This window comes from Lygodium microphyllum, chromosome 25 (genome assembly GCF_053477565.2).
Source record: "Lygodium microphyllum isolate KBCC chromosome 25, Lygodium_microphyllum_v1.1.10, whole genome shotgun sequence".
Classification (NCBI taxonomy): Eukaryota; Viridiplantae; Streptophyta; class Polypodiopsida; order Schizaeales; family Lygodiaceae; genus Lygodium; species Lygodium microphyllum.
This window is the reverse complement of record NC_141159.1, coordinates 30,417,269-30,443,388: the sequence shown is the minus strand read 5'-3', so window position 1 is coordinate 30,443,388 and position 26,120 is coordinate 30,417,269. Positions and strand designations below refer to the sequence as shown.

At 42.3% G+C, this 26,120-nt stretch overlaps 1 protein-coding gene across 1 annotated transcript in view; it reads right to left on the bottom strand.

Annotated features, from left to right (window-relative positions):
- Window positions 1-26,057, bottom strand: part of LOC148014033 (uncharacterized) — a 134,160-nt gene extending 108,103 nt beyond the window's left edge. Inside the window, exons 1-2 of the mRNA XM_087666364.1 lie at window positions 25,750-26,057; window positions 25,424-25,671 (exon numbers count right to left, since the gene is read on the bottom strand). Coding sequence (XP_087522490.1) covers window positions 25,424-25,671; window positions 25,750-26,011 — 510 coding nt within the window. The 5' untranslated portion in view covers window positions 26,012-26,057. The remainder of the gene's footprint in view (window positions 1-25,423; window positions 25,672-25,749) is intronic.
- Between the last annotated feature and the right edge of the window lie 63 nt (window positions 26,058-26,120).

Genomic DNA, 26,120 nt, shown 5'->3' with positions numbered 1-26,120 from the left:
ATGTAGTTATGGAGTTGAAGGTGAAAAAGACGTGAAGCTCTCCTAATTACATCCACCAAGTATAGGACATTGTAGGAAAAAGATTCCAGAAGTGCATGCAATGCAAACCTGCTTGTCATTCATGCTTAAGCAAAATGATGGCCATTGTTGATACTAAGCAACAGGTCTTTGCAATGAAACGTGTACACATTGGTTGCCATATCTTCAAACTTTCTAGTTTGGCTCATGTTCCTGCTGTATAATGCAATGATTCTAATTGTAAGCTGTTTATGTGATTGATGAATTGCTACCTATGCCATTTAATGTAATCTGAGTGGCTGATAGTCCGTTATTTGGCTCATGCTCCTGCATTGTGCCTCATATGTTGAAAGTTCAGTATAATCAATCAAGGTCCTTCCTCTTTATTCTGCACGATCTCTCTTGCAAGGGTGCATAATGGTTCTGATCCCCCATGATCTGCACATGGACAGACACCAGACTGATACACCCCTCTTCACATCTGAGCTCTCTTTTACAAATAACAGCAGTGAATGACATAAATGCATCCTCCCTCTCTCTTGCAAGGGTGCATGATGGTTCTGATCCCCCATGATCTGCACATGGACAGACATCAGACTGATACACCCCACTCTTGAGATCCAATCTCTCTTTCACAAATAACAGCAGTAAATAACATAAATACTTTCTCCCTCCATCAAAGGTACAAGACTTTGCTTGCTTGGGACTAGTGTGTATGTTCCTTGTCACTTCTCTCTCTTGTAGTACTCCAAAAGAAAGTCTTTCATCTCTTGTAAACAAAATGCATTCAACTATGATCATACCCATTGGCCTCTCAAACCTTATTTGAAATATGTTCTAAGAGGGAGTTCCAAGGCGGAGTTCTCACTAGAGAGTACTTATGAGAGTGCGCAACGGAAAGAGGAAAGTGAACATGTACACAAAGACAAAGGAACAGAGAGAGATTGCAAGAAAAAAAGAAAAAAATCTGCACCGAACAAGGAAAGAATGGTCAATACAAAAAGAGGACTGATCGGTCCCTACGCATCCCATAGCATCAATGAGGGCACAAAGGCTGATGATGACGATGCACCGGAGACAGAGGAAGATGAGGGAGTTGGAGTGTGCACCTGCCAAGGAAGGAGGAAGATGAATGCCAAGTGTGGGAGGTGCAAGCTATATATAGCCAACTAACCCCAAATCTGGCCGACTGCAATCTGGGGCCAAAAATATGGCCGACCAGCATTTAATGCTAGTAAAAATGCCAAATGGGCTCAAAAGAATCCTAGAAAGTATGGACAAAGTCCGGCAAGGAAGGAAAACAATTGTATGCAGAAATTGCCTGGGAAATGCACACAAAATCCCACTAGGGGAGAAAATTCACTGAAAGGCAATAAACTAAGTGCTCTAGAACGAGCTACCTCCTCCATCAAAACACCTGACAAACAGGTCAGAGCTCCTAAAGCCCTCATCTGACTCAGACTGAGACTCACATGCGGGAGATGACAAGGCATGACAATCTGTTGGAAGAGAGGGAGAGAGACAGAGTGGAGCGGAAGATGAGCCTCAGCTCATTGTTGTTCTTCTTCCATTATTCTTCCATCATACTAATTGAAAGAGACTTACACACATAGGTATGACTAACCAAGACTAACTATGGTTAAGTCACTGACTACACAGACTTATTGAATGTCACACACATGTACAACTGTATCCAACTAATGTCAGTCACACACATAAAGATAGACTGACTGAAGAGTAGCGCGAGCTTGATATTCTAACACTCCCCCTCAAGCTCAAACCATCTGATAAACTCCAAGTAGCTGTCTGAAATATATGAACTTTTCTTTACCAAGAGACTTGGTAAATATATCTGCTACCTGGTCTTCAATCTTCACATGAATCAAGTAAATCTGCCCTGTAATAACCATTTCTCTAATGAAATGGTAGTGAACCTCAATATGTTTGGACCTAGCACGGTAGACATGATTGCTAGCCAACATAACACTGCTGAGGTTATCACAATGCAATCTCACTCTGCTTTCCAGCTATATTCCCAAGTCTTTCAGCAATTTCATTAACCAAACTACTTCGCAAGCCGCTAAGGCAGCTCCTCTATACTCAACTTCTATACTCGACAATGCAACAGTAGGTTGTTCCTTACTCTGCCAACTGATCATACTGCTGCCCAATTCAAATGCATAACCACTAGTTGACCTCCTGTCATAGGCACAACTAGCCCAATCAGCATCAGTAAAACCTGTTAAGTCAAGGGATTTTCCATATACATAAAATAGCCCATAATCTATAATACCCTTTATATATCTCATGATCCTCCTGACTGCATCTAAATGTAGTTTACAAAACTTCTGCATGAACTGACTAATTAGCCCCACTGCATAACATAAGTCAGGACGGGTAATAGTCTAGTATATTAAGCTACCCACCATCTGTTGATACATCGTCGCATTCTCTATGTCATTCCCAACATTAATTTGTAGCTTGGTATTCTGATCAAGAGGTGTCTCCATTGGCTTGCATTCAGCCATACCATACTTCTGTAACATGTCATTAGCATACTACTTCTATAGCAGCCATATACCTTGAGGCGTAGAGACTACCTCAATCCCAAGAAAATACTTTAGCTCACCAAGGTCTTTGACTCTGAATTCAACCTGTAAACATGATTTAATTTCAGCAATGTTCTCTTTATTATCTCCAGTGATGATAAGATCATCTACATAAACCACTAGAAACACATATCCATGATCTGTCTTCTTCATGAACAGACTATGATCTGCATCACCCAATCTAAATCCATGTTGCTGTAAATAATTGCTGATCCGAGTATTCCATGCGCTAGGTGTCTGTTTCAGTCCATATAAAGCCTTTTTCAGCTTACATACATGTGTAGAAAAGTCCGGGTGAACATAGCCTTCAGGCTGCTCCATATATACTTCCTCAACCAAATCACCGTTAAAGAAAGCATTCTTGACGTCCATTTGCCATAATTTCCAGCCTTTGCATGCTGCCAAAGCAATGACAGTTCTAACTGTTGCCATTTTAGCCACCGGACTGAAAGTCTCCTCATAGTCAAGGCCATATTACTGTGCATACCCTTTTACAACCAGCCTGGCCTTATAGTGTTCTAACGAACCATCTGACTTGCACTTAACCTTGTACACCCATTTGCAACCAATGGGGACTTTGCCTTCAAGCAACTCAACCAATTCCCATGTCTCATTTTCAACCAGGGCTGCATACTCCTCATCCATGGCAACACACCAATTATCATCTATAACTATATCATCAAACTTTATAGGTTCTTTGTAACCTATCACACTAGCCATATATGCATAATGGCGGGCTGAATAACCAGTGTATGTAAACCTATCAACTGGTTTTCAGACTCTCTTAGATCTTCGTAACTGTGGCTCACTCTGAGCTTGCCTCTTATGAGGCGGTACATAACGACTTTGCCTTGCTCCATGCGTCATAATAGACGGAATGCCCAACTCACTATTCAAACTATCGCTGTTAGATGACTCATAACCTGTTGTAAGTGGACCTGTTACATCCTCAAGCATCTTTTCTTTTCCCTTATCCAATCTCCCCCTCACTGACATATCCGTGTCAATGGACGTAGGAATACGACTCCGCAAGCATCCTGACCAAGAACTTACTGTAGGTGACCCATCACCTGTAGGACCACTCATAGATGTACTCACTGTAGGTGTATTTTCAGCTCTTGACAGCTTTAGGATTCAATTTCTTCCTCTTTTCATCAGAAACATATACATATGCAATGCTGTAAATACCTTCAAGTGTAAAATGTCAGGTTTATGACCATACAACCTCTCATATGGAGTTACATCATGAATCCCTGCTGTAGGGATTCTATTCAGCACATAGGCAGCAGTCACTATTGCTTCAGCCCAATAACCATTTGGCAAACTCTTTTCATTCAGCATAGCTCTTGCCAATTTCATCAATACCCTATTTTTCCTTTCTCCTACACCATTTTGCTGCGGTGTACAGCTACAAGTTAACTATCTTCTGATCCCAGGTTTAGCAAGGTACCTGTCAAAGTAATTAGAGACATATTTTCCACCTCCATCTGATCTAAGACATGAAATTTTACAGCTCAACTCATTTTCAGCATGCTTCTTGAAGTCCTTGAATGCATCAAACACATCATCCTTATGTTTCAGTATATAAAGCCAAGTATACCTACTGAAATCATCAATGAAGGATACATAATAACAAGCACCACCAAACGAAGCATTATGAGACGGACCCCATACATCTGAATGTACCAACTGCAAGGGTCGTGAGCTATTTCGTACATGTCTCATAAATGAAAACTGTGTCTGCTTTCCAAACTGACATGCATCACATACATGTCCAAAGTCATGATACTTGAACTTAGGCAGTCTCCTTCTGCTGCATAGATTTCAGCTTTTGTACATTCACATAGCCAATCCACTTATGCCATATCTCAACATCTCGTATAGCACCATCATCATATACAAACATGGTTTCTTTCAATTCTGGAATTGACGCATCAAGAGTAAACATTCTGCCATCTCTTCGACCTCTAGCAATCAATTTACAGCCATTACCATATTCTTCAACAAAGCATCCATCTCTATTAAATCTCACCTTCAGATTCTGTTTTGCCATCTGTCCAACTGATAAAAGATTCTTGGTTATTATAGGCACATGTAGTACATCATGCACGCTCTTTTTCTTGCCATCAGGCATCAACAACAAAACAATTCCTGTGTGTTCAATGTCATGTTGGGTGTCATCCCCAGTACACACATAACCATGTGAACCTGTAATCATCTCATCAAACCATTCTCCATGAGGTGTCATATGATTTGAAGCCCCTGAATCAATGTACCATCTCTCATCTCTGTTCTGCCTAGATGCATTCTTAGACACATGCTGCATGGCAAACAATCTGTCAATCTGCTCATGAGCACCGCTAGAAGATGCATAGTGCCCATGTTGTTTGCCCTTTGCCTTCATATATCCCTGCTTCTTGTAACAATTCTTTGCAATGTGTCTATATCCGCCGCAGTAATGACAGTCATTATCTCTATTTAACTGATCATTTGACTGCCATGAACCAAATCCACCACCTCTACCGTGGGGTGATCTCCCCCTGCCTCTAAAGCCGCCAGATCCACGCTGGCCCTGTGTATTTGTGCCATGCCAGGCATTCTGCTGATGTTGTCCATAAGTATTTCTAGTGTCTCCTCGACCTCGAAAGGAGCCACGGCCTCTGCCGCCTCTACCACGCTCGCTAGAGTAAAGAACAATGTCTCTGCTTTGAGATATACTAGAACCTATATTCAACCCATGCTTAACTGCCTCATGTAGCAGCAAAGCAATCAGCTCAACCCAATCAAGAGATTCAGTTCTCACAGAAATAGGCGTATCAAACACTTTATACTCTTTGCCAAGTCCATTCAATGTCACTGCAATCATATCATCCTCAAACACTGAAGATCCAATGGTGGCAAGCTAATCCGCTATGTTCTTGATCTCTGTAGTGTAAGCCTGAATGCTTCTGTCATTCCTAGACATGTTATTGAACTGTTGCTTTAGCTGAATCTTTCTTGCATGTGTTACATTTCCATAATTCTTCATAAGTATGTCCCATGCATCCTTTGGGGAACTACATCCAGTAATCTGTATAAGCATAGCATCTAATATACATAAGGAAAACCAATGTAACACCTTGAATGCTCTCTTAATCTATAGCTTATGAGCCCTTTTCGGATCATTTGTCGGATTCCTTTCATGCATTTCAGATTCAACCTCATTACCTGTACATAAGTCCCAAATAACCTCTGCCAACCAAAAAATTCTTCATACGGAACTTCCATAAAGCAAAATTTTTGTTGTCCAGCTTTTCTTTCATAATTTGAGTGATATTGTCAGTGCCTTAAGCATTTGCCATAGTTTTAGCTTAGATATTCAGTGATGTATACAACCTGTAAGTATCTGACTCCTTTTCCTACACTTCAGGATCAATTTCCTACTATTCAGGACAGTTTCCTGCAATTCATGACAGTTTTCCTGACAACCTACTTACTCTAAACTGTATTCCAACAATGAAAAAACACAGTCAACTGAGCATAAACCAAGCTCAAATCAGTTCAAAACATTCTATGGTAGTGACAAAACATCCCAGTAACAAACTATAACCATACAAATATCAATGTTTGAAAGCCACCAGTGTCCTAGAATCACCTGTTGTTTACTACAGTAAACAGCCAGTCTGCACAGGTCTGTACTGAATATCTCAAAATCTATGAGAAATTCAAAAAAACGTTTTCTTCAGATCTGATGTCTTGATGTCAAATGGCCACTGCTAAGCCTTCAAGCTTCAAGCGTTCAAGCTCTGATACCATGTTGGAAGAGAGGAAGAGAGCTAGAGTGGAGCGGAAGATGAGCCTCAGCTCATTGTTGTTCTTCTTCCATTATTCTTCCATCATACTAACTGAAAGATACTTACACACATAGGTATGACTAACCAAGACTAACTGTGGTAAAGTCACTGACTACACCGACTTATTGAATGTCACACATATGTACAGCTGTATCTAGCTAATGTCGGTCACACACATAAAGATAGACTGACTGAAGAGTAGCAGGAGCTTGATATTCTAACACAATCATGACTGCTAATGAGTATCTCAGCGGCAAGTTCAAACTTAAGGAGCTTTCAACCATCATTTAAAGCCTTCTAGTAGGAGGTGCCAAAGATACCTTCTTGTATTCAATCTCTCAAATTGGCTAGGATGGATCAAGGTTCAAAAACTTCTACCACATAACCACATGCTTCTTCATATTCTACAAGGATAAGAGTGGAATCGATTACACTAGTGCATATTAGAAAGGGACAGAGTTTTTTCTTTATTGCATCCATCAAATACTATATACCTTATTTGGCTACAAGAGGGGATGTCAAAGTATGATTGGTTGCATTATAAAGTGTTTTAGAGGTTCCTAGGAAGGTGTTCATAGTAAACCTTCCTACGTGTGCATCTTATTTGATACTCCCACACTCTCACACATATCTATTATCATTGTTGCTCGCTCTTGGTTGGTGCTATGCTTTTAGCTCTAACCTGCTACTACTAGGAGAAAACATTGATGGATAAGTTTCCTGCACTACTACTTTTTCCATAATTCAGTCCACTACACCACCAAGGAATGGTGCTTGAGCAATAGCACTGATTGATGCAAGGGGGATGATACAATGGACAGTTACAAATTTTTCATGGCAAGATTATACAAGCACTTGCTCCACCAACCATTGAGCAGACTAGTAAAGGAATCTAGTGTGACCATTGATAGAGCCATAGAGATAAGGCTTGCATTAGGAAAACAAAAAACTTACAAATGTGACTACAAGACAATAATTCAAACACAAACACAAAAATGCAAAATAGAGAAGAAGATATACTAAAGAAATTGAATGAGAGCTGAATGTAAACGAATGCTTGTACAAAATGCTAACAGAAAGAGGTGGCCAACAGCCAATGGCTCTTGTGGGAATGGGCTGAGGGAGGTGTTGGGGTGTGACATCCACTGAAGACAGATCCGGAGTGTTGAAATCCCAGTCGGAGCTTAGAGAAGTGGACAGGCAAAAAATTGCAGCCTGCAGCTGAGTGTTGCAGTGTGTGTCCTCCAAGAGTTGTCTAGCAGCACATCACTAATTAGGCCTAAAATGCAGCTATCCAGATGGTTGGACATGTTAGAAGATTGACACCTCCAAGATAAGCACACAAGCAAGGACAATTGTGGGCAGCAGTCCGAGCACCAAGGTGGATCGGTTGGGCAGCAGCAAGATCAAGTGCAAACAGCCGTACAAGCAGTAGCCTAAAACCAACCTTCCTTCTCAGAGAGGGTGGTAAACCCTGATCAACCAATTAATTACAGCAATTAACAAATTAACAAAAACTGAAATGCACACTTTACCATACAATCTTGGACATTGGAAACCCTATTGGCCCCAAAACTACTGTCCCTTGCGGTATTTCTTTATCTTGTATTGCAATTAGATGGAGTACAACTCGGATTTCTTGATCTTCTCCATTGATTCAAAAACCCCTTGCTATCACAACCGATCAGCAAGCCTTTCGCACAATTTGCCTCTTGATCTTCACCTAGGACTTGTACAAATTGGACCCCTATAAAACTAGCCTTCTAAACTAAATGGGTGGTAATTCCCTAATTACAACTTAATTACAACACCAAGTATTTATTGCAAAATTGAACATAAAATTTTACCTACCAATCTTTGGACAATGGACACCCGATTGACCAAAAACTGGCACCGCTTTCAATATTTCTTTAGCTTTATTAAAGTATAATATGATTTACCATGGGATTCTCCCAATCCCCTTCGCAATCCAAACTCCCCTTGCTGTCCAAAATGATCAGCAAGTCTTCAATCTGATTTGCTACTTGATTCAAACAATCAATTGGCCTTCATCCACTTCAAGAAGAGTGGACATGCCCCAAATTTTGATGCCTAGTTGGTCCTCCATCTGATTTCAGGTGAAAAATAACCTTCAGCCCTGAATAATTCAGGTCTTGGAGTCTTCAATGTCTGGCATGCTTCCCAAGGCAACTCCTAAACCCTAATTTCTGCCACAAATTAGGGCTACAACAGACTCACCCAAAATTTCCACATCCAATGGCTGGATTGCTGTGAAACTTGGAGCAAAGCTGGAAAATGCCTAGAGAAAGAGAGAGAATACTGTAGAGAGAGAAAATTCAAAGATTTGTCACTAAAATTTAGTGAAGTTGAGCTACTGACCCAGTTTTCCACTATTCGACGAATTCACCAACAGCAAAGAGAGAATCAAAGGTTGTAATCTTCAAAAAAAAAGTGCAGCAACCACGATCACCAGCTTCCCTTGGTCAGAAATATGCAATCACCTTCACCAAAATGGTCTCCAATGGCTGAGAAATGGCCCTAAAAGTAGGCAGTAACAGCCCAACCTCTCTTTTCAACAACTCCAAAATGCAAAAATAATATTCCCTTCTCCCTGTAGTCCCAATTTAGCTTTCCCAAACTTGCATGCACAAGTTTGCTAAGTGGCAACCTTGTAAACTGAATTTCCAGCATTATCCACATTGTTATATTAATTTTAAGTCTAAAACTACTGAAATTAAATATAATAATTATTTCAATGCCCAAGAAAATAGTCTGATCAGCCAGCAATTAAATTGGCTAGGCTACTTCATCTAACGAGTGTCCCTGTGTCATTTTTAACCATTAGATCAACATTAAGTACCATTAAATGTCACATCTCCAGTATCACCAACTGACACTTCTGGCCAAATAAATGACTTAGGCCAACAGCTAGCACCAGATACTTCCTGGTATTTGTGCGACATGACTAATTGCAACTTTGCCTTTGGCATCCACCGATTCCCTCTGGTCCCAAGCTCATTAATTTGCACTAACCTCAGTTGCACCTCACATGAGCGGCATTTACTTAAACATGTGATTAATAATTAACCCACACGTCAAGTGCAACTTGCAAAAATACATATTCTCATGATACCTAACTGACCAAATGCGGTCCCAAATCAAATGGGATGGCCAAGCATCTAGAAGCCCTCGTAATTCCTTGAATTCCAATTGCTGATTTCAATATACAATGCCTCTAATTGCTAGCATGGGTCCCAAGGTGGCTACTAAACCCTAATTTTTGTTGAGCATCAGAATTTACAACAGAAATCTCACTGTTGCCATCAAATTTAGCTGAGAAACTCTTCAAATGGCTGAGAAAATAAGATACTCAAACAATGGATTGAAGAATAATACATTACTCATCCATTATCCATTATTGACTCGTCACTTATATCAAAGTTAGTCTTTGGACAAGCTATAGTATGGTTTAGAACTCAAACATTATGATTCATACACATCATACAAAGAAAATTGAAATAAACATGTAAATAACCTATCTACAATATGGACTGAATTAAGTTGCAACATCATGATTCTCATTTCAAAACAAACTAACAAAATGTCAAAATCAAGAATGAATCATAATATATCATAAATAACTCATAAATGAGACTAAAGTCGTATAATAATCAACTGTCAAGACAAGAATAGATACTAGATTAACAAAGTCCAATAATCAAACAAAATTACAAAAAAATCAATCTCTCATCCAAAATCTTAAGCCTTCACGAGTCATTACACATTATCATCATCATGTTTAACATTGCCCCATAATTTTTGTCGAAAAACTATATTTTGGGTTCCAACTCAAACAAAAAAAAAAACACCATGTTTTTTACTCTCAGAAACATCTCGTACTTTAAGAAACGTTTCGTAAGTTTCAAACTGAAAGAAACGCGTTTCTTAGCTACTATGAATCCAGTTGGCATAACTTGTCACAACTTTTACCCTTAATACTCACTGCTTCCTCGAGTCCCCTAGCTTCTTACCATGAAATGACTACCATATGCATCACATTTGCCTTATAACATTACAATTTGATTATGAAATTAATCAAATATTACTAGCAAGAGGAAAGCATCTCAAAAATTTCACATCCTTGTGACAGACCTCCCCCCTTGAAATCCCTGCAATCGTTCTCAATTGCACAGTATTGGGCCAAACCAAAAGTATACTGTACTGGAATTTCCATAAGGCATCACAAATTGATTATTAAATTAATCAAATGTTACTGCAAGAGGAAAGCATCTCAAAAATTTCACGTCCTTGTGACAAAACTCCCCCCTTGAAATCCCTGCAAATTGTCCTCGATTGCACTATATTGGGCCAAAGCAAAACTATACTGCACTCGAATTTCCATAAGGCATCGCAGTCATAACATTGGCCATTGTTGTCTAACCATACCATATGCCCAAAACTTGCTGAAAATTTCCAGCCAACAAAACATGTTGGGAATAAAGCACCACCGTGCTTGCGCCCTACACGCGTGTAAACATACCCTTTACAGATATTGTACTCTGTTTGATATATCTATCTGAAAAACCTAAAGAGGTACAAGTCATTGTACCCATACATGTGTCTGCTCTCTTCTCTCTCAACCTATTGCATCTCCATTGAAGCATAGAAGAAGTTCTATCTTGAATCCTTCGCTTCAAGCTGGTATCAAGGCTGGACATCTAGAGGAGCTCCCCCACATTACTTCAGCAGACAATTCAATACCTGCAGGATTGGCAGCCACGGTCAGCCTGTGAAGGTCCAAATCAGAGCCTACTCTCATCTATGTTGATGGATGCCTATTGAGGCCTTGTGAGAGGGTTCTTTGGGACCCCTTTGAGCTCTCTTAATTCTCATTGGTGCTCATCATTGCCCTCAGCCCTCCAGGACAGTAGCATGCAGATTGCACCATTTTTACAGGCAGCCCTAGACAGGTCGTGATCAGCATGTCCCCCTTCTTGGCAACCATTGGCCACCTACACACTTCATTGGCAACTCCTAGATGCTTGCCATTGGTTCTTGGCCTTGATCTTTGACTTGGCATTGAGCTTCAAGCTACACACTCTCAGTCAGGGGCTTGAAATTACAGGTTTACAGGCTGGAAATACAGAACAGCATCCTATTTTGATGCCACATGCTCAGTTGTGATGTTTATGTGATGCCTATTCATGCCCATCTGATGCTGGACACCTTGGGGATGTTTGCCAATCGATTGGCCATCATTTTGGTACTGATTTGAGCAGCTGTTTGCTCAGTTTGGACAGAGATATGCTTGGTGGAATACACAGGATCGAATGCATTGCACAAGGATTATGTTATGCCTAATGCTTATGGCTACCATTTTGGGTGCTTTCTATGATGCACTGATGTCTACCATGGATGTAATGCACTCAAAGGTGATTATGGGGATGTTTTGATCTTGGATTTGGACTTGCCAACATTGTCATTGGCTGTAATAAAACTGCAGGTTCCAGCTACAATATCTGCAAGAGCATGTGGTACAAATTTATGATTCCTATTGATGTCTTCGGATGTAGGGAAAGGTTAGGCACAGAGATCGAGGTAGACAGTCATTGCACGCTGTGAGAGAGATAGAGAGAGTGCGAGTGAGCAGAGTAGAGAGTGAACACGTTTTTTGGTACAATGACAAGAGTACCACTTTAGGTTTTTAGATAGATATATGTATGAAAGTACAATGTGCTAAGGGTGTGTTCACACCCTTGCACATATAAAAGGCACAATGGCCCTTTATTCCCAACAACCTCCCACCTAAAGGCAATGTGCCTTAAGAGGAGAAAAGAATCAGCTAAGTCTAAGTATGTACAAAGCTGATATAAATATATCTATCCAGCTCCCATCATCTGTCAGCAATGAGCAAACCGCTCTGCTGGAAGACCCTTCGTGAGAAGGTCTGCATGATTATCATCTGTATGCACTTCGACAAGCTCAATGCTCTTGCTGTCAAGTACATCTCTAATGAAGTGGTACTTCACCTGTATGTGCTTTGTCTTTGCATGAAAGATAGGATTCCGTGCTAGCATGATAGCACTTTGACTATCACAATGGAAAACAGGTAACTCTGTGATGCCAAGCTCTCCCGCCAGACGTGAAAGCCATAAAGCCTCCTTGTATGCCTCAGTGGCAGCTACATACTCTGCCTCTGTAGTAGACAATGCAACACACTTTTGTAGCCTGGAGATCCAAGAGACTGCTCCTCTTTGTGAAAGTAAACACATACCCAAAAGTGGACTTCCTGCAGTCCGCATGACCAGCATAGTCTGCATCCGTAAAGCCAACAATAGATGCCTTCTGCTTTCCAAAGCAGATGCACATTTCCTTTGTGCCTTTGAGGTATCTCATAATACCTTTCACTGCATCCCAACGCTTTTTGCCAGGGTTTGCCATGTATCTACTAACCACTCCCACTACAAAAGCAATGTCAGGACGTGTAGCAAACATAGCATACATCAAACTGCCAACAGCTGAAGCATATGGTATCTTGGTCATTTCAACCTTCTCATCATCAGATGTAGGGTTGTCCTTTGCACTGAGTTTCACATATGGAGGCAATGGAACCCGAATTGTTCCCCCCCCCCCCCCTCCATATTGAAATGCTGTAAAACTTTGGAGATATACTCCTGCTGAGATAGATATAGTAAGCCTTTAGATCTATCTCTGAGTATTCGCATGCCAAGAATGTGATTTGCATCACCCAGATCCTTCATATCAAAGCTGCCATGAAGACTTTGCTTCAGTGAATCCAAGGCATGAGTATCCCTGCCAGCAATCAACATGTCATCTACATACAAAACCAAGATAATCAGACTACCATCTGCTGCCTTCTTGGTGTACAAGTAGTGATCCACTTGACTTCTATGAAAGCCTTGGGACTGCATGAATGTATGAAACTTATGATACCATTCTCTTGGTGCTTGTTTCAGCCCATACAAACTCCTTTTGAGTTGACATACCATTTTTCCTTTCCCTTGTTCAACAAACCCTTCAGGCTGCTGCATATATATGTCTTCATGCAGATCACCATGTAAAACCGCAGTCTTTACATCAATCTGTATGAGCTCCATATCCTCAACTGCAACCAACCCCAAAATGGTTCTCAATGTAGTCATCTTAACTACAGGAGAGAAAATCTCATCAAAGTCAATTCCATGCTCCTACTTGTACGCCTTTGCAACCAATCTTGCTTTGTACTTTGATGAGGAACCAGAAGTGACCTTCATTTTGTAAACCCATTTGCATGGAAGGGTTTTCTGCCCTTTAGGCAACAGCACCAAGTCCCAAGTGTCATTTTTTTCAAGAGATTCCATCTCTGACAGCATGGCTTTATACCATTTCTTACTGTCCTATCTGTCCATTGCTTCCTTGAAGCAAGACGGTTCACCACAGTCTGTCAACATGACATACTCAGCCACATTAATTACACCAGGAACAAATCTGTCAAGTTGTCTAGTAGCCCTAGACGATCTCCTAACCCAATGGTCATTGTTTGCTGGCTGTTCCTACAAATTTCCATTTTCAGGACACTGTCCTGGCATTTCAGCCTACAAATCAGCATTAACAGCTTGCTGTCCTGGCTGTTCCTGCACATGTAATGGCTCATTTTCATGGGCAATAGCTGGTTGATCATTTCCAGCATCATTTCCTGTATTTACAGGTTCATTTACAACAGGTATTTGCTACTGTATAGCGGGCACATTTTGCTGTCCAAAAGGTATTTCTTCCCAAAATACAACCCTACGGACCTCCTCAGTCTTTTCTGGCTGTTTGTGCATGTGATCTTCCCAGAAGATAACGTTATTGCTGCGTACTACTTTCCCTTTCTCAGGATCCCACAATTTATACCCCATTTCACCCTCATCACCATATCCTAGGAAAATGCATTTACAGGAGTTTGGCTCAAGTTTGCTGCATTTTTCTTTATGAATGTGCAAAAAAGCCTCGCAGCCAAACACTTTCAGATGAGCATATAAAGGTGGCTTGCCCAACCAGGCTTCTTGGGAAACCCCCCCCCCCCCCCACAAAGACCACGCTTCTTGGGAAACACCCCCCCCCCCTCCCACAAAGATCTGTTTGGTAATCAATTAATCAAGTGAAGGGCTGTCATAATAGCCTCTGCCCAAAAACCATGGGGTAATGTAACATGAGACAGCATTGTACAGACCTTATCCTGTATGGTCTGATTCATACGCTCTGCAACTCCATTTTGGGTGGATTACGAGGGACAGTGAGCTCCCTCTTTATCCCTTTGCTGCCACAAAATGCATCGAAGGCTTTTGACACATATTCCCCACCATTGTCAGAGCGAAGACACTTAAGTGTCTTATCTATCTGATTTTCAGCCAATGCCAAGAATTTTTTAAACTTATCAAGCACTTCATCCTTGCTACAAATAGGGTAAACCCATACTTTCCGTGTAGCATCATCGACAAAGGTGACAAAATATTTCTTTCCCCCTAAAGATAATCCTTGCATTTAACATACATCCAAATGTACTAACTCTAGAGGAGAAGATTTCAAAGAAAGAGACTTTTTGTGAGAAGTCTGTGCATGTTTGCCATAAATACAATGATCACAGTGCTCAAAATCAGCATAACAAAGACAAGGCAAGTAACCCAAACGAGAAAGCACTTTCATTCCTATTTGACTCATATGTCCCAACCGGCCATGCCACAAAGAAACACTTGCCTGATCGGTCACGGCAACAACATGGTCACGCACACTAGATACATGAAGTGGATACAACGTATCACTCTTGCAACCTCTGACAATAACCCTAGATCCCTTACAGATCTTCCATTTTCCATCACCAAAGGTGGTATGAAAACTATGATCATCTAGCTGCCTTGTGCTGATCAAGCTCTTCTTGAGCTGAGGTACATGCCGTACATGCTGAAGTGTAAAGACAGAGCCATGCTGAAATTGTAACTGCACACTGCCAATACCTGCAATCTCACATGCATAGTTGTCCCCAAGATGCACAACACCATGTCGACCCCCTGTATAGGCAGAAAACCACTCACGATGAGGGGTGACATGAAAGGAAGCACCTGAATCAAGAATCGAGATATGCATGTCATCATCTGTATCTGCAAGTAGAGCATGTGCACCAAAATGTGAAGAGACAAAGAGTACATCACTCCCACTATCACTGTCATGAGTGACTACATTCACCTCTTCAATTTTTACACTGCTCTTCTTAGGCTGACTGTCCTTCTTCTCTTCCTTGCAGTCATCTATCTTCTTGCATTTCCTTTCTCTTTCTTCCATTTGTAGCAGTCACGTTTAAAGTGACCCTTCTTGCCACAATGATTGCATTCAACATCTTTGCCACGTGATTTACTGTGTCCCTTGCCATCATATTTGCCCTTTTGTTGTGATCTGCCCCTAGTATGCAAAGCACTAGAAGACTTACTGGATGCATTGTTCTGCCGATTCATCTCTTCCATAAGTAGAGCACTCTCTACATCAGCATACAAAAGGATCACATTAGAATTGCTCATAGCAGTCCTGAATGTATCCCAACTTTCTGGTAGAGTGCAAAGCAAGAAAGTAGCCTTAAATTCCTCATCAATCATGAACTTCAAGGCAACCAGCTGGCTGAAAATGGAGTTAAACTCACTCAAGTGAGTAGACATTGCTGTACCTTCTTTCATACGCAAATCCATAAGCTTTTTCAGCCAATACACTTTGCTTGCAACACTCTTCTGTGCATACAGTTCTTCCAGTCTAGTCCATATAGCATATGCAGAATCCAAACCTTCAATGTTGAAGAGCAAGGCATTAGAAATCGATAGCTCTATGGTTGAGCGTGTAAGCTCATTCAACTCATCCCAATCGTCCTGATCCATGTCCGCAAGCTTTGTCCCTTTAGTTTTGATCGGCTTTGCCTGCTTCTTTTGTAACAGGATATTGTAGCACTGTTTTTGCCAAACTGCAAAATTATGTGCGCCTTCAAGCTTCTTTATATGCATCAAATTACTGCTGTCATTGCTGCCAGCCATGGTTTTCAGCCCAAATGTGACCAAAAAACCAGTAAATGCAGGCCCAAACTGTCACCCAAGGTACAAAAAAGTACCAATCGGCAATAAATGACCACGAAGAAGTACAGATTTCAGATCTATAATTAAGTTTTCAGAAGCACCAAACCAAGTGCTACGGCATTATCCAACTGATTACAGCTGTTCCAAAGGGCATGTGCATCACATTAGATGAGAAATCCCAAAATTTAAGCTGCAATTTCTGTTGTACATGTACCCACGGGCATAAAATTTGACACGAACGGTCAAAAGCCCCAAAATTTTTTGCTCAAAGCATCAAACACACATTTGCATTTCCTCTGTCATGCATAGGACTATCCAATTTGCCAAAATAAAGCAATTTCAGCAAAACCCCCAAATTTTACCAAGTGTTGATGTCCAAATTGCGTGGAATTCAACCTGCATGTACATAAAATGACCAAATGCTGCACAAATTTTGCCCAAATCACAGAAGCCCCAAATTGCACGGGGTCCAATGTGCCTCAATGTCGAGAAATTGGGTCAATTTCAGCCCAATTTGTGCATGTACATGAAAAGCCCCAAATGTAGGGGACAAAATGTCACAAATTCCTACAATTTCTGAGACAAATATCGTTGTTGCATCTTGCTCACACAAAATCTAGACAAATCCCCAAATTTTCCAAGTCCTGCATGCACTAATTTCAATGAAATTGAAAGAAATTCACTAAAATGTGAAAAGCCCCAAAATTCCCGGGCAAATGTGTACCGACTTTGCAATTTCTAAGTTAGATTGTCCAATTCTGTGTTGAGATCCCCAGATTCGAGAAAAGCCCCAAATTTCTGAGCCAATTTTGCACAGATCTGAGATTTTGTGCTTACGCGTGCGAAACCCTGTCAATGGGTGAAAGAAATTTCAAAAAAAGATTGAATTTTTGGAAAAATTCTGACGGGCCCGTTGACCCATCAGTCGTGCGCTGTGACGCCCGCATGTTCGCTGTTACACACTCGTCGCTGTGCCCGCCATACAGTCGCTCCGTCGCGTGCAACTATTGCCTGTCGCGTGCAGTTGTCGCCTGCTTGGTCACGCAATTGACCTATCCCGCTCATCGCCTATTCACCCAGCCCGTCACACGCTCATCAGCCCATCAAGTGCCTGTTGCTCCTGTCAACTGCCTCTCAACTACTACTCATCGAACTCCTGCAGCACCTTGGCTGTCTCTTGCCAACTCTAATACCAATTTGTAGGGAAAGGTTAGGCACGGAGATCGAGGTAGACAGTCGTTGCACGCTGTGAGAGAGACAGAGAGTGCGAGTGAGCAAAGTAGAGAGTGAACACGTTTTTCGGTACAATGACGAGAGTACCACTTTAGGTTTTTAGATAGATATATGTATGAAAGTACAATGTGCTAAGGGTGTGTTCACACCCATGCACATATAAAAGCACAATGGCCCTTTATTCCCAACATCGGATACTGATTTGGTGCTGAATCATTGGCATATGCTTGGACAGTGATTGCACACGCTTTGTGCCTCAATTTTGGGCTATGACATATATCAGCTTTTGCAAAGATTTTCATGCTGTATACTATAGACAGCAGGTCTTACATGCAGACAAGTTATCCATAATGCTATCAAATCCTATTTGGTAATGTACTGAGGTATGGTTTTGAACCCATATACCTGGCTCTACTTGGACATGATCAGTAGGTGGTACTAAGCGCAAGATTTCAGAAATATTGCTGGTTGGTACTTGTCTTTCATGTTGGTCATTTGCGTGACAGATTGGGCTTATATTTGGTGACATTTGAGTCATCTTTGGGCTATAATCATGGCTAGCAGCAGTGATAGCAGCAACCTTTTGCACATCAAGAAGCTTCAGGGTGCACATAACTTTGCCATATGGCAGAAGCAGTGCTACAATGTCTTGGTGCGAAAGAAACAAGTAAAGCCCATTAAGAAAAAGGTGGTACAACCAGCAGACAGAGGAAGAGGATTGGGAAGATCTGGATAAGCTTCCAAGCTCTACGATAGAGCTTTCAGTTTTAGACTCTTCATTGTTCAATACAGAGAAGTTGGATTCTGCCTATGCTATGTGGATTAGACTTGAGGTGTTGTATGCTTAGAAAAATGCTGCTAGCAAGGTTTATTGGTTGAAGAAATTGATGGACCTTTGCATGAAGGAAGATACAGCCATGTCTGTACATCTCAATGAGTTTAACTCGATTTTCAGCCAACTAGTTGCTTTGAAGTTTCAAATTGATGATGAGTTCAAAGCCACTTTCCTGCTATGCACTTTGTCTGAAAGCTACGATACATGCAAGACAACCATGAGTAATTCAAAAGCCACGTTGATGTATTCTAATGTGGAGAGCTCTTTGCTTATGGAAGAGCTGAATAGACAGAATAATGCAGCCAGCAAGTCTTCCAGTGCATTGCATACTAGTGCACATCCCAACAGAAGGGAAAATCTAAAAATAAAGGGCGCAGCAAGTCTCGTGGGAAAGATGTAGAGTGCCATCATTGTGACAAGAAAGGACACTTTAAGCGTGACTGCTATAAGTGGAAAAAAAAAGAAGGGCAAGGGTAAAAAGATTGATGATAGCAAGGATGAGAAAAAGAATAGGCAACTTGCAAAGAAGAGAGTGCTGCTATAAGTGGAAGAAAAAGAAGGGCAAGGGTAAAAAGATTGATGATAGCAAGGATGAGAAAAAGAACAGGCAACCTGCAAAGAAGAGCAATGCCAAGATAGAGGAAGTCAATGTAGACATGCACACTTGGATTCTCAATTCGGGTACTTCATTCCATATAACACCACATCGTGAGTGGTTCTCTGACTACAATAGTTGCAAACATGGTATTGTCCATTTGGGGACAACTATGCATGTGATATTGCAAGGCTTGGCAATGTGCAGTTGGAATTTCAGCATGGTTCAGTGTTTACCTTGGATCATGTGAGGCATGTATCCTAGCTCAAGAAGAGCTTGATAAGCACAAGGCAGCAAGATGACAAAGGCTATCACACCACTTTTGGGGATGGCAAATGGAAGATATGTAAGGGATCTAGAATCATTACTAGAGGCTGTAAGAGTGACACTCTATATCCATTGCATGTATCTAGTGTGTGTGACCATGTAGTCGCCATAACCGAGCAGCCATATTAAGCATTTGACGGTGGCCCAGGAGATATGGCTAGAGTTGGATCAGATGTATAATCGGATGACCGTCATGAAGCGAGTTTCTTTGGAAGTGCAGATGCGGACCATGAGTGTCAACAAGTCATCGTCCATGCGGGAGCATATCAACAAGCTGAGGTAGCTCCAGATGCAGATTCAAAACGCAATGAAGGTGATCGCTTTTGAAGACATGGCAATAACTCTCCTTTCACAGTTACCGCCCCACTTCAATGGTTTTTATTCTACCTTGATTGCTTTAGGGCGGTCTAAGACTCTTCAATGGGAAGAGTTGGTTCCTATGGTCTTGGACCAAGAGGAGCAACTAAAAGGAACCAATGCTTCGAAATCTAAAGCCTTGGTTGGTCAATCCTCACAGAAGAAGCCAAAGGACCAAAAGAAGAAGGAGGAGGACAAATCTAAGAAGAACAAAGATAAGGAATCCACTTGTCACATTTGTGGCAAAACAGATCACTGGAAGAAGGATTGCCTCAACAAGGAGAAGAATGAGAAATCTTCAAAGGATTCCAGAGCGGTGGCTACTCCCTCATCAATTACTTTCCTCCATTTAGAGGTGGTTGAGGATTTGCCCCTAACAGCTTCTGATACTGCCCCATACACTCCTTCTTCAACAGGTGTTTGCTCATTTGCAACCTTCGCATGGCCAAATTCTCATTGGTGGCAGTTCGTCTATTCCTATATAGGGACGGGGCAACATGCATCTTATTCTAGATGGACATGGTGGTGCCCATGCATCCAAGGTACTTTATGTGCCAGCTTTGGCATATCATCTTCTCTCAGTGCACAAGATTTGTGCCCTCGGCCTTTTGGTCGAATTCGATGTGGATTCTTTTCGAATTCTTGATCAAGAATCGAGACAAGTTCTTTCGTCAAGTTATGAGGAGAATGGAGTCTACAAGTTGCGGTCTTCTTCTGCCTTGACTTCTCTTCTTCTTACCTCTCAAACTCAGTCCAAGCTTTGGTATGCTCGGTTTGGTCACCTCAATTATGATTACCTTCAGAAGGCGTCTAAGGGCCAGTTTGTTCGAGGTTTGCCAGATATTGTGGTGAGCCAGCAACCTTGTGTATCCTGCATCCGTGGGAAGCAGACTCGTGATGTTGTTCCCAGCAAGGCTTCGAGGCAGTCTTCCACACCCTTGGAGCTTGTTTCCACCGATCTTTGTGGACCGATGAGGACGGAGTCCCTTAGAGGGATCTTGTATTTCATACTAATTATGGATGATTATAACAAGATGACATGAGCCTATTTCTTGAAGCTAAAGTCAGAGGCTTTCTCTAACTTTAAGGATTGGTTGCTCTTTGAGGAGAATCGATCGGGGCGGAAGTTGAAGACCTTACGATCGGATAAGGGCGGAGAATTTATTTCTAATGAGTTTGCTCGTTTTTGTGCAGATCATGGTATTTGCGAGGAGTTTGCCAATACAAATATCCCTTAGGAGAATGGCATCTTGGAGCGGAAGAATCGCAGTGTGATCGAGATGGCCCGTACCATGCTGGAGCATCGTCAGACACCTCAATGTCTATGGGATCAGGTTGTGGCTACTATAATTCACAGCCTTAATCGTTCCCCTACTTCTGATGTTGTTGGTATAACTCCTTATGAGACGTACTTTGGGTCCAAGCCAGATGTTTCTTATTTTAGGGTTTTTGGGTGTGATGCCTATGTTCACATCCTGAAGACACAGGTGACAAATTTGAAGCGGCTTCCAAAAGACACGTGTTTGTGGACTATAGCTCGCAATCTCAAGGCTATCGATTGTATGATCCTGTTAAGCGAGATGTCTACACGAGTCGTGACATTCAGTTAGTGGAGGTTTCAGCCCTAGAGGGGGGTGAGGACCACCCTATTCTTGGAGATCCCGGTGATAGCTGGGCCCCAGTGACTATTCCTTTGGAGCCTGTACCTCTTGAGGACTCTTCTTCGGATGAGGAGCTTAGTTCCCAGTCAATGGATTCACCAATTGCTCCTCCGCTGTCGGTGGACCTTCCAGAAACTTTAGCAGATGGAGAGCGATGAGGCGAGATCCGACATCCTCCTCATTGGGCTCATGCCACGCTCCAAGATTCAGGGATCGAGGGGGTCCCTGAGGAGTGGCAACCGCAAGATGGACCACGAATAGACATCATAGACCGCAGAGGTCACGGAGACACCATACACATTCTACGGAGCTTGTTTGCGCTAACTATTGTTTGATGTCCCATGTTATGCAGGATAGAGAGCTACCTACGTGAAAAAGGCTTTACAATCTGATCATTGGCAAAAAGCGATGGAAGCCAAGTTGGAGGCTATTGAGCGGAATGGCACTTGGTACCTTGTGCCTCATCCTTCTCATAAGAAGGTGATTGGTGTCAAATGGATCTTCAAGACCAAGTACCATAGTGATGGCTCTTTGGACAAGTACAAGGCCCACCTTGTTGCTAAAGGCTTTGCTCGGCGCCCAGGCATTGATTTCCATGATACTTTTGCCCCCATTGCTCATATGGCAACGATCCGTGCTGTTCTTGCCTTGGCTGGTCATAGGAGATGGCGCGTCTTTCAGTTCGATGTAAAGTCGGCCTTCTTGAATGGCAATTTGAAGGAGGATATCTATGTAGAGCAGCCTCCTGGCTTTGGATCCTCAGATGGGAAGGTTTACAAGTTGAAGAAGGCCTTGTATGGCCTAAAGCAGGCTCCGTGTGCTTGGAGCTAGAAGATTGACTCGTTCCTTCAGGCAAAGTTGGGCTATCAGTGCTCCAGGGCCGATCCGCAACTTTACGTGCACACTTCAGAGGATGGTCGTGTGTTGTTTGTTTTGTATGTTGATGACTTGATTATTACAGGTGACCATGCACAGAAGATCGAAGAGACGAAGGCAACCTTACATCAAAAGTTCGAGATGACGGATTTAAAACTTCTCCATTTCTTTTTGGACCACGAGATTTATCAGACTCGGAGGGGGATTTTCATCTCTCAGCAGAGATATGTAAAGAAGCTCTTGGCGATTTTGAGATGGAGGATTGCCGGTCCAATTCTACTCCTATGAATCCAAATTGGAAGGCCACTTCACACTTAGATTCTCCTTTGGCGGATGCTACCCGCTACCGTCAGCCGATTGGATCGTTGATTTGGCTCCTCAACACACAGGTTGATCTATGTTTTGTTGTAGGTCTCTTGACAGGGTTCATGCGTAAACCTCAACAAGTGCATTGGCAGGATGCTTAAAGGATACTACGGTTTCTAAGGGAGACCTCCAACCTAGGGATTTACTATCCAGTAGTACAGGTGCTTCCCATCTCATCCTTGCAAGTTTGAGTAATTCGGATTGGGCTGGCAATATGGACCATAGGCGGTCTACTACAAGCTATTGTTTTACCTTGGGTGCAGGTATTATCTCTTGGAGTAGCAAGAAGCAGCCCACGGTAGCCCTATCCTCCACTAAGGTGGAGTATCAAGCCGCGTCTTCTACCACATATGAGACTGTGTGGCTTCAGAGATTGTTGGAGGAGCTTGGCTGCCCCTAGACTCGTCCTGCTATTCTGCACTATAACAACCAGAGTTGCATTGCCTTGGCACGGAATCCCGTATTCCATGCTCAAATGAAGCTGTTTGCCTTTGTGTTTGCCTTTGCTAGGGGTGTTGTTTCTTGGATGTCCACAGTGCAAAAATACACAACACTTACAGAGGCTGAGTATGTTACAGCCACTGAGGCTTGCAAGGAGGCTCTCTGGTTAGGCTGTCTAGTGGCAAACCTTGGTATGACTCACGTGGTTCCTATATTGCATTCGGATTCTTTAAGTGCTATCCAATTAGCCAAGAATCTAGTCTTCCATGCGAAGATGAAGCACATTGAGGTGCAATACCACTTTATCAAAGAGGTTATTGAGGACAAGTTTGTTGATCTTATCAAGATCTCAACTAATCAAAATCCTATAAATCTGCTCACGAAAAGTCTCCTAGCAAAGCGTTTTTCCTTCCTTAGAAAGTTGATGGGCATTGGATGAGATGACCTCTATTCCTCATCCTGTTGTACTCTAATTACACATTGTAATTTATCACTTTTTTTTTTCTTATTCCCTCTTCACTCGAGGCACATTCGCCTTTAAGTGGGAGGTTGTTGGGAGTAAAGGTGCCTGTGTCTAGCCACCCATGTATTACTACACTAATAGTACCCGCACCTGCATAGTGCAAGCGACGGGTGCCCATCACTGTCACTTCATTCTTTATTATTTCAGTGACATTTGAATAAAGGGAAGACTGGTCACACATTGTGATTGTTAGAGTTCCCACATCTTGAGTCTCTCTCTCTCTTGCTCTCTTTCTCCATCTCCCATAGCTCACACCTCTCTTGCTTCCACTTGGGCTTCTCCCTTCAAGTTACAGTTGGTGATAGCTAGACAATAGATGTTAGGTGACTATTGAAATCTGCACGGTAGAGTGAGAAACCTACACAAAAGGATGAGGCTGAATGGTAGGCAGCCCATCTATTTATAGATGTTGAAGGGTGCCCCAAAAAATCAAGGTTTTAGGGAACCACTAAAACTCTCGCGAACCGCACACCGAATTTGTGTTTTTCATTAATTAAGCATGTTTTGGGGCTATTTAAAAATGCTAATCAACTACAAGGTGTGTGTTAGCTCAACACCAGGCAGTGCAATAGCACCAAGGCGACTCATGGCGCTGCAATAGGCACCAAGGGCACATGTGACAATGCAGTAGTAGCACCACGAGCAGCTAGTGATAGGCTGCATGGCTTCACAACAAGGTTGGTGACGAAGTGGGCAGGTGATGCAATAGGTGTGCCAATGGTGATGGTGATGCAAGTGGAGGGAGATGCAATAGCAAGGAAGGAAAGGAGATACGGCGGGCGGTGCTGCAGGTAGGTGAGGTGACGAGCTTTAAACAGCAAGCTTCAAGCAGCTAACGGGTAGCTTGTCAGCAGCTCCCAACGGGCTCGGTGGCACCGCTGAGGTGTTGACAATAGGCTGCAACAGCACCAAGGCAAGCTGGGCTACACGACTCCTAGGCGGCATGTGATGATAGGGGTGGGGAGATAGGGCACTACAGCAAGGCGATAATGATGATGGAGATGAAGACGACTTACTGAAGAAGGAAAAGAAGGCACATGCATGATGCACCTTCTAAAAGCAGCAAGACTGCTTTTTAATAAAGCAAATAAATAACAACAATAGGGAGGAGAGTAGAAAGCCCCCCCTTTCCTCCACAGAAGCTCCTTCTTTCTTGAAGTGTGGGGGTGTCTTATCCCCATCTTTTTCTCTTCCCATCACAAAAACGCAATTTGTGATGCACACAAGGAGCACTCTACCGGCTGCCCACACCTCATGCCTTTGCACACAGTCTTGTGCCTTAGTATATAGATTCTGTTTCCCGAGTTCATTATCCTGGAATTCATGTGTTCTTATTCTTTCATTCAGTTCTTTTTGTCTACAGCAGCTCTATCTTTTTACTTCTGTTGCTCCAAATCATTCTGACATGCACAACACAATGATCCCTTGATAGTGAAGATATAAAAGCACAGACAAAATCTGTCAACCCAAAATGCATCATCAACTGGCATTTACATCAGAAATCAACTGTAAAACTGATCTATAATCATCCAAATATCAACACACAATACGCAATTTTAGCATTTCCACATTGCATTATTTATGCACAAAGAGAGACCTCACGGACAACCTAGAAAAGCACTTCACTGAATTCTAAATCTACACGGGTAGCGCACCTTGGCAGAAGCTGCCGACCCTTCCCTATTCAAAGTGTCAACTGGGGGTACAATTTGAACATCGTCCTTAGCACAATCCATCTCCATGGTTAATGCTGGATCCATATCACAGTGCTCCAAAGCGTTTGCTGACTCGGCGCCATTGTCCTCTGGAGTTGTCAGTTGTTCCAAATCATGATCCTCCACAGCTGTGTAGGAATCAGGGCAAGGGAGTGCATCCTCTCCTTGATGGAATTCAATCGACTCTTCTGTGCAAGGAGATTAAACGATATGAAAAAAACACCGTGCTGCTGTCCAAGTGTGCTTCTAAATTTTGATCGTTTTACCTTGAAGAGCATCTTTTACGTTCTTGTGCTGTTCCTTCAGGATCCAAACCTGAGTGATGGATTTCTGTTTCTGAGGTGCATTTCTCGCCGTATAGGGCGCCGGAAAGGGGGGCTTATTCTTCTTCTTCTTGTGCGCCTTCTTCTTGCTGTTGTCTTGCAGGTCCATCTGTGATCCCCTTACAAGCGAACGGCAGGGATGCAGCAAAGTATGTCCTGTGAGAAAGAGGCTATGGCAAGACTGCCTTGGTAGCGCAACAAGCATCAAGCATGAACAAGCACTTGTCAAAGACACACCATCCCGCTCCTTCTCATTCTCTCATGAGGTGGCAAGCCGTGGACTCTCGTGTCAGCTTCTTTTTAGTTTGATGTGT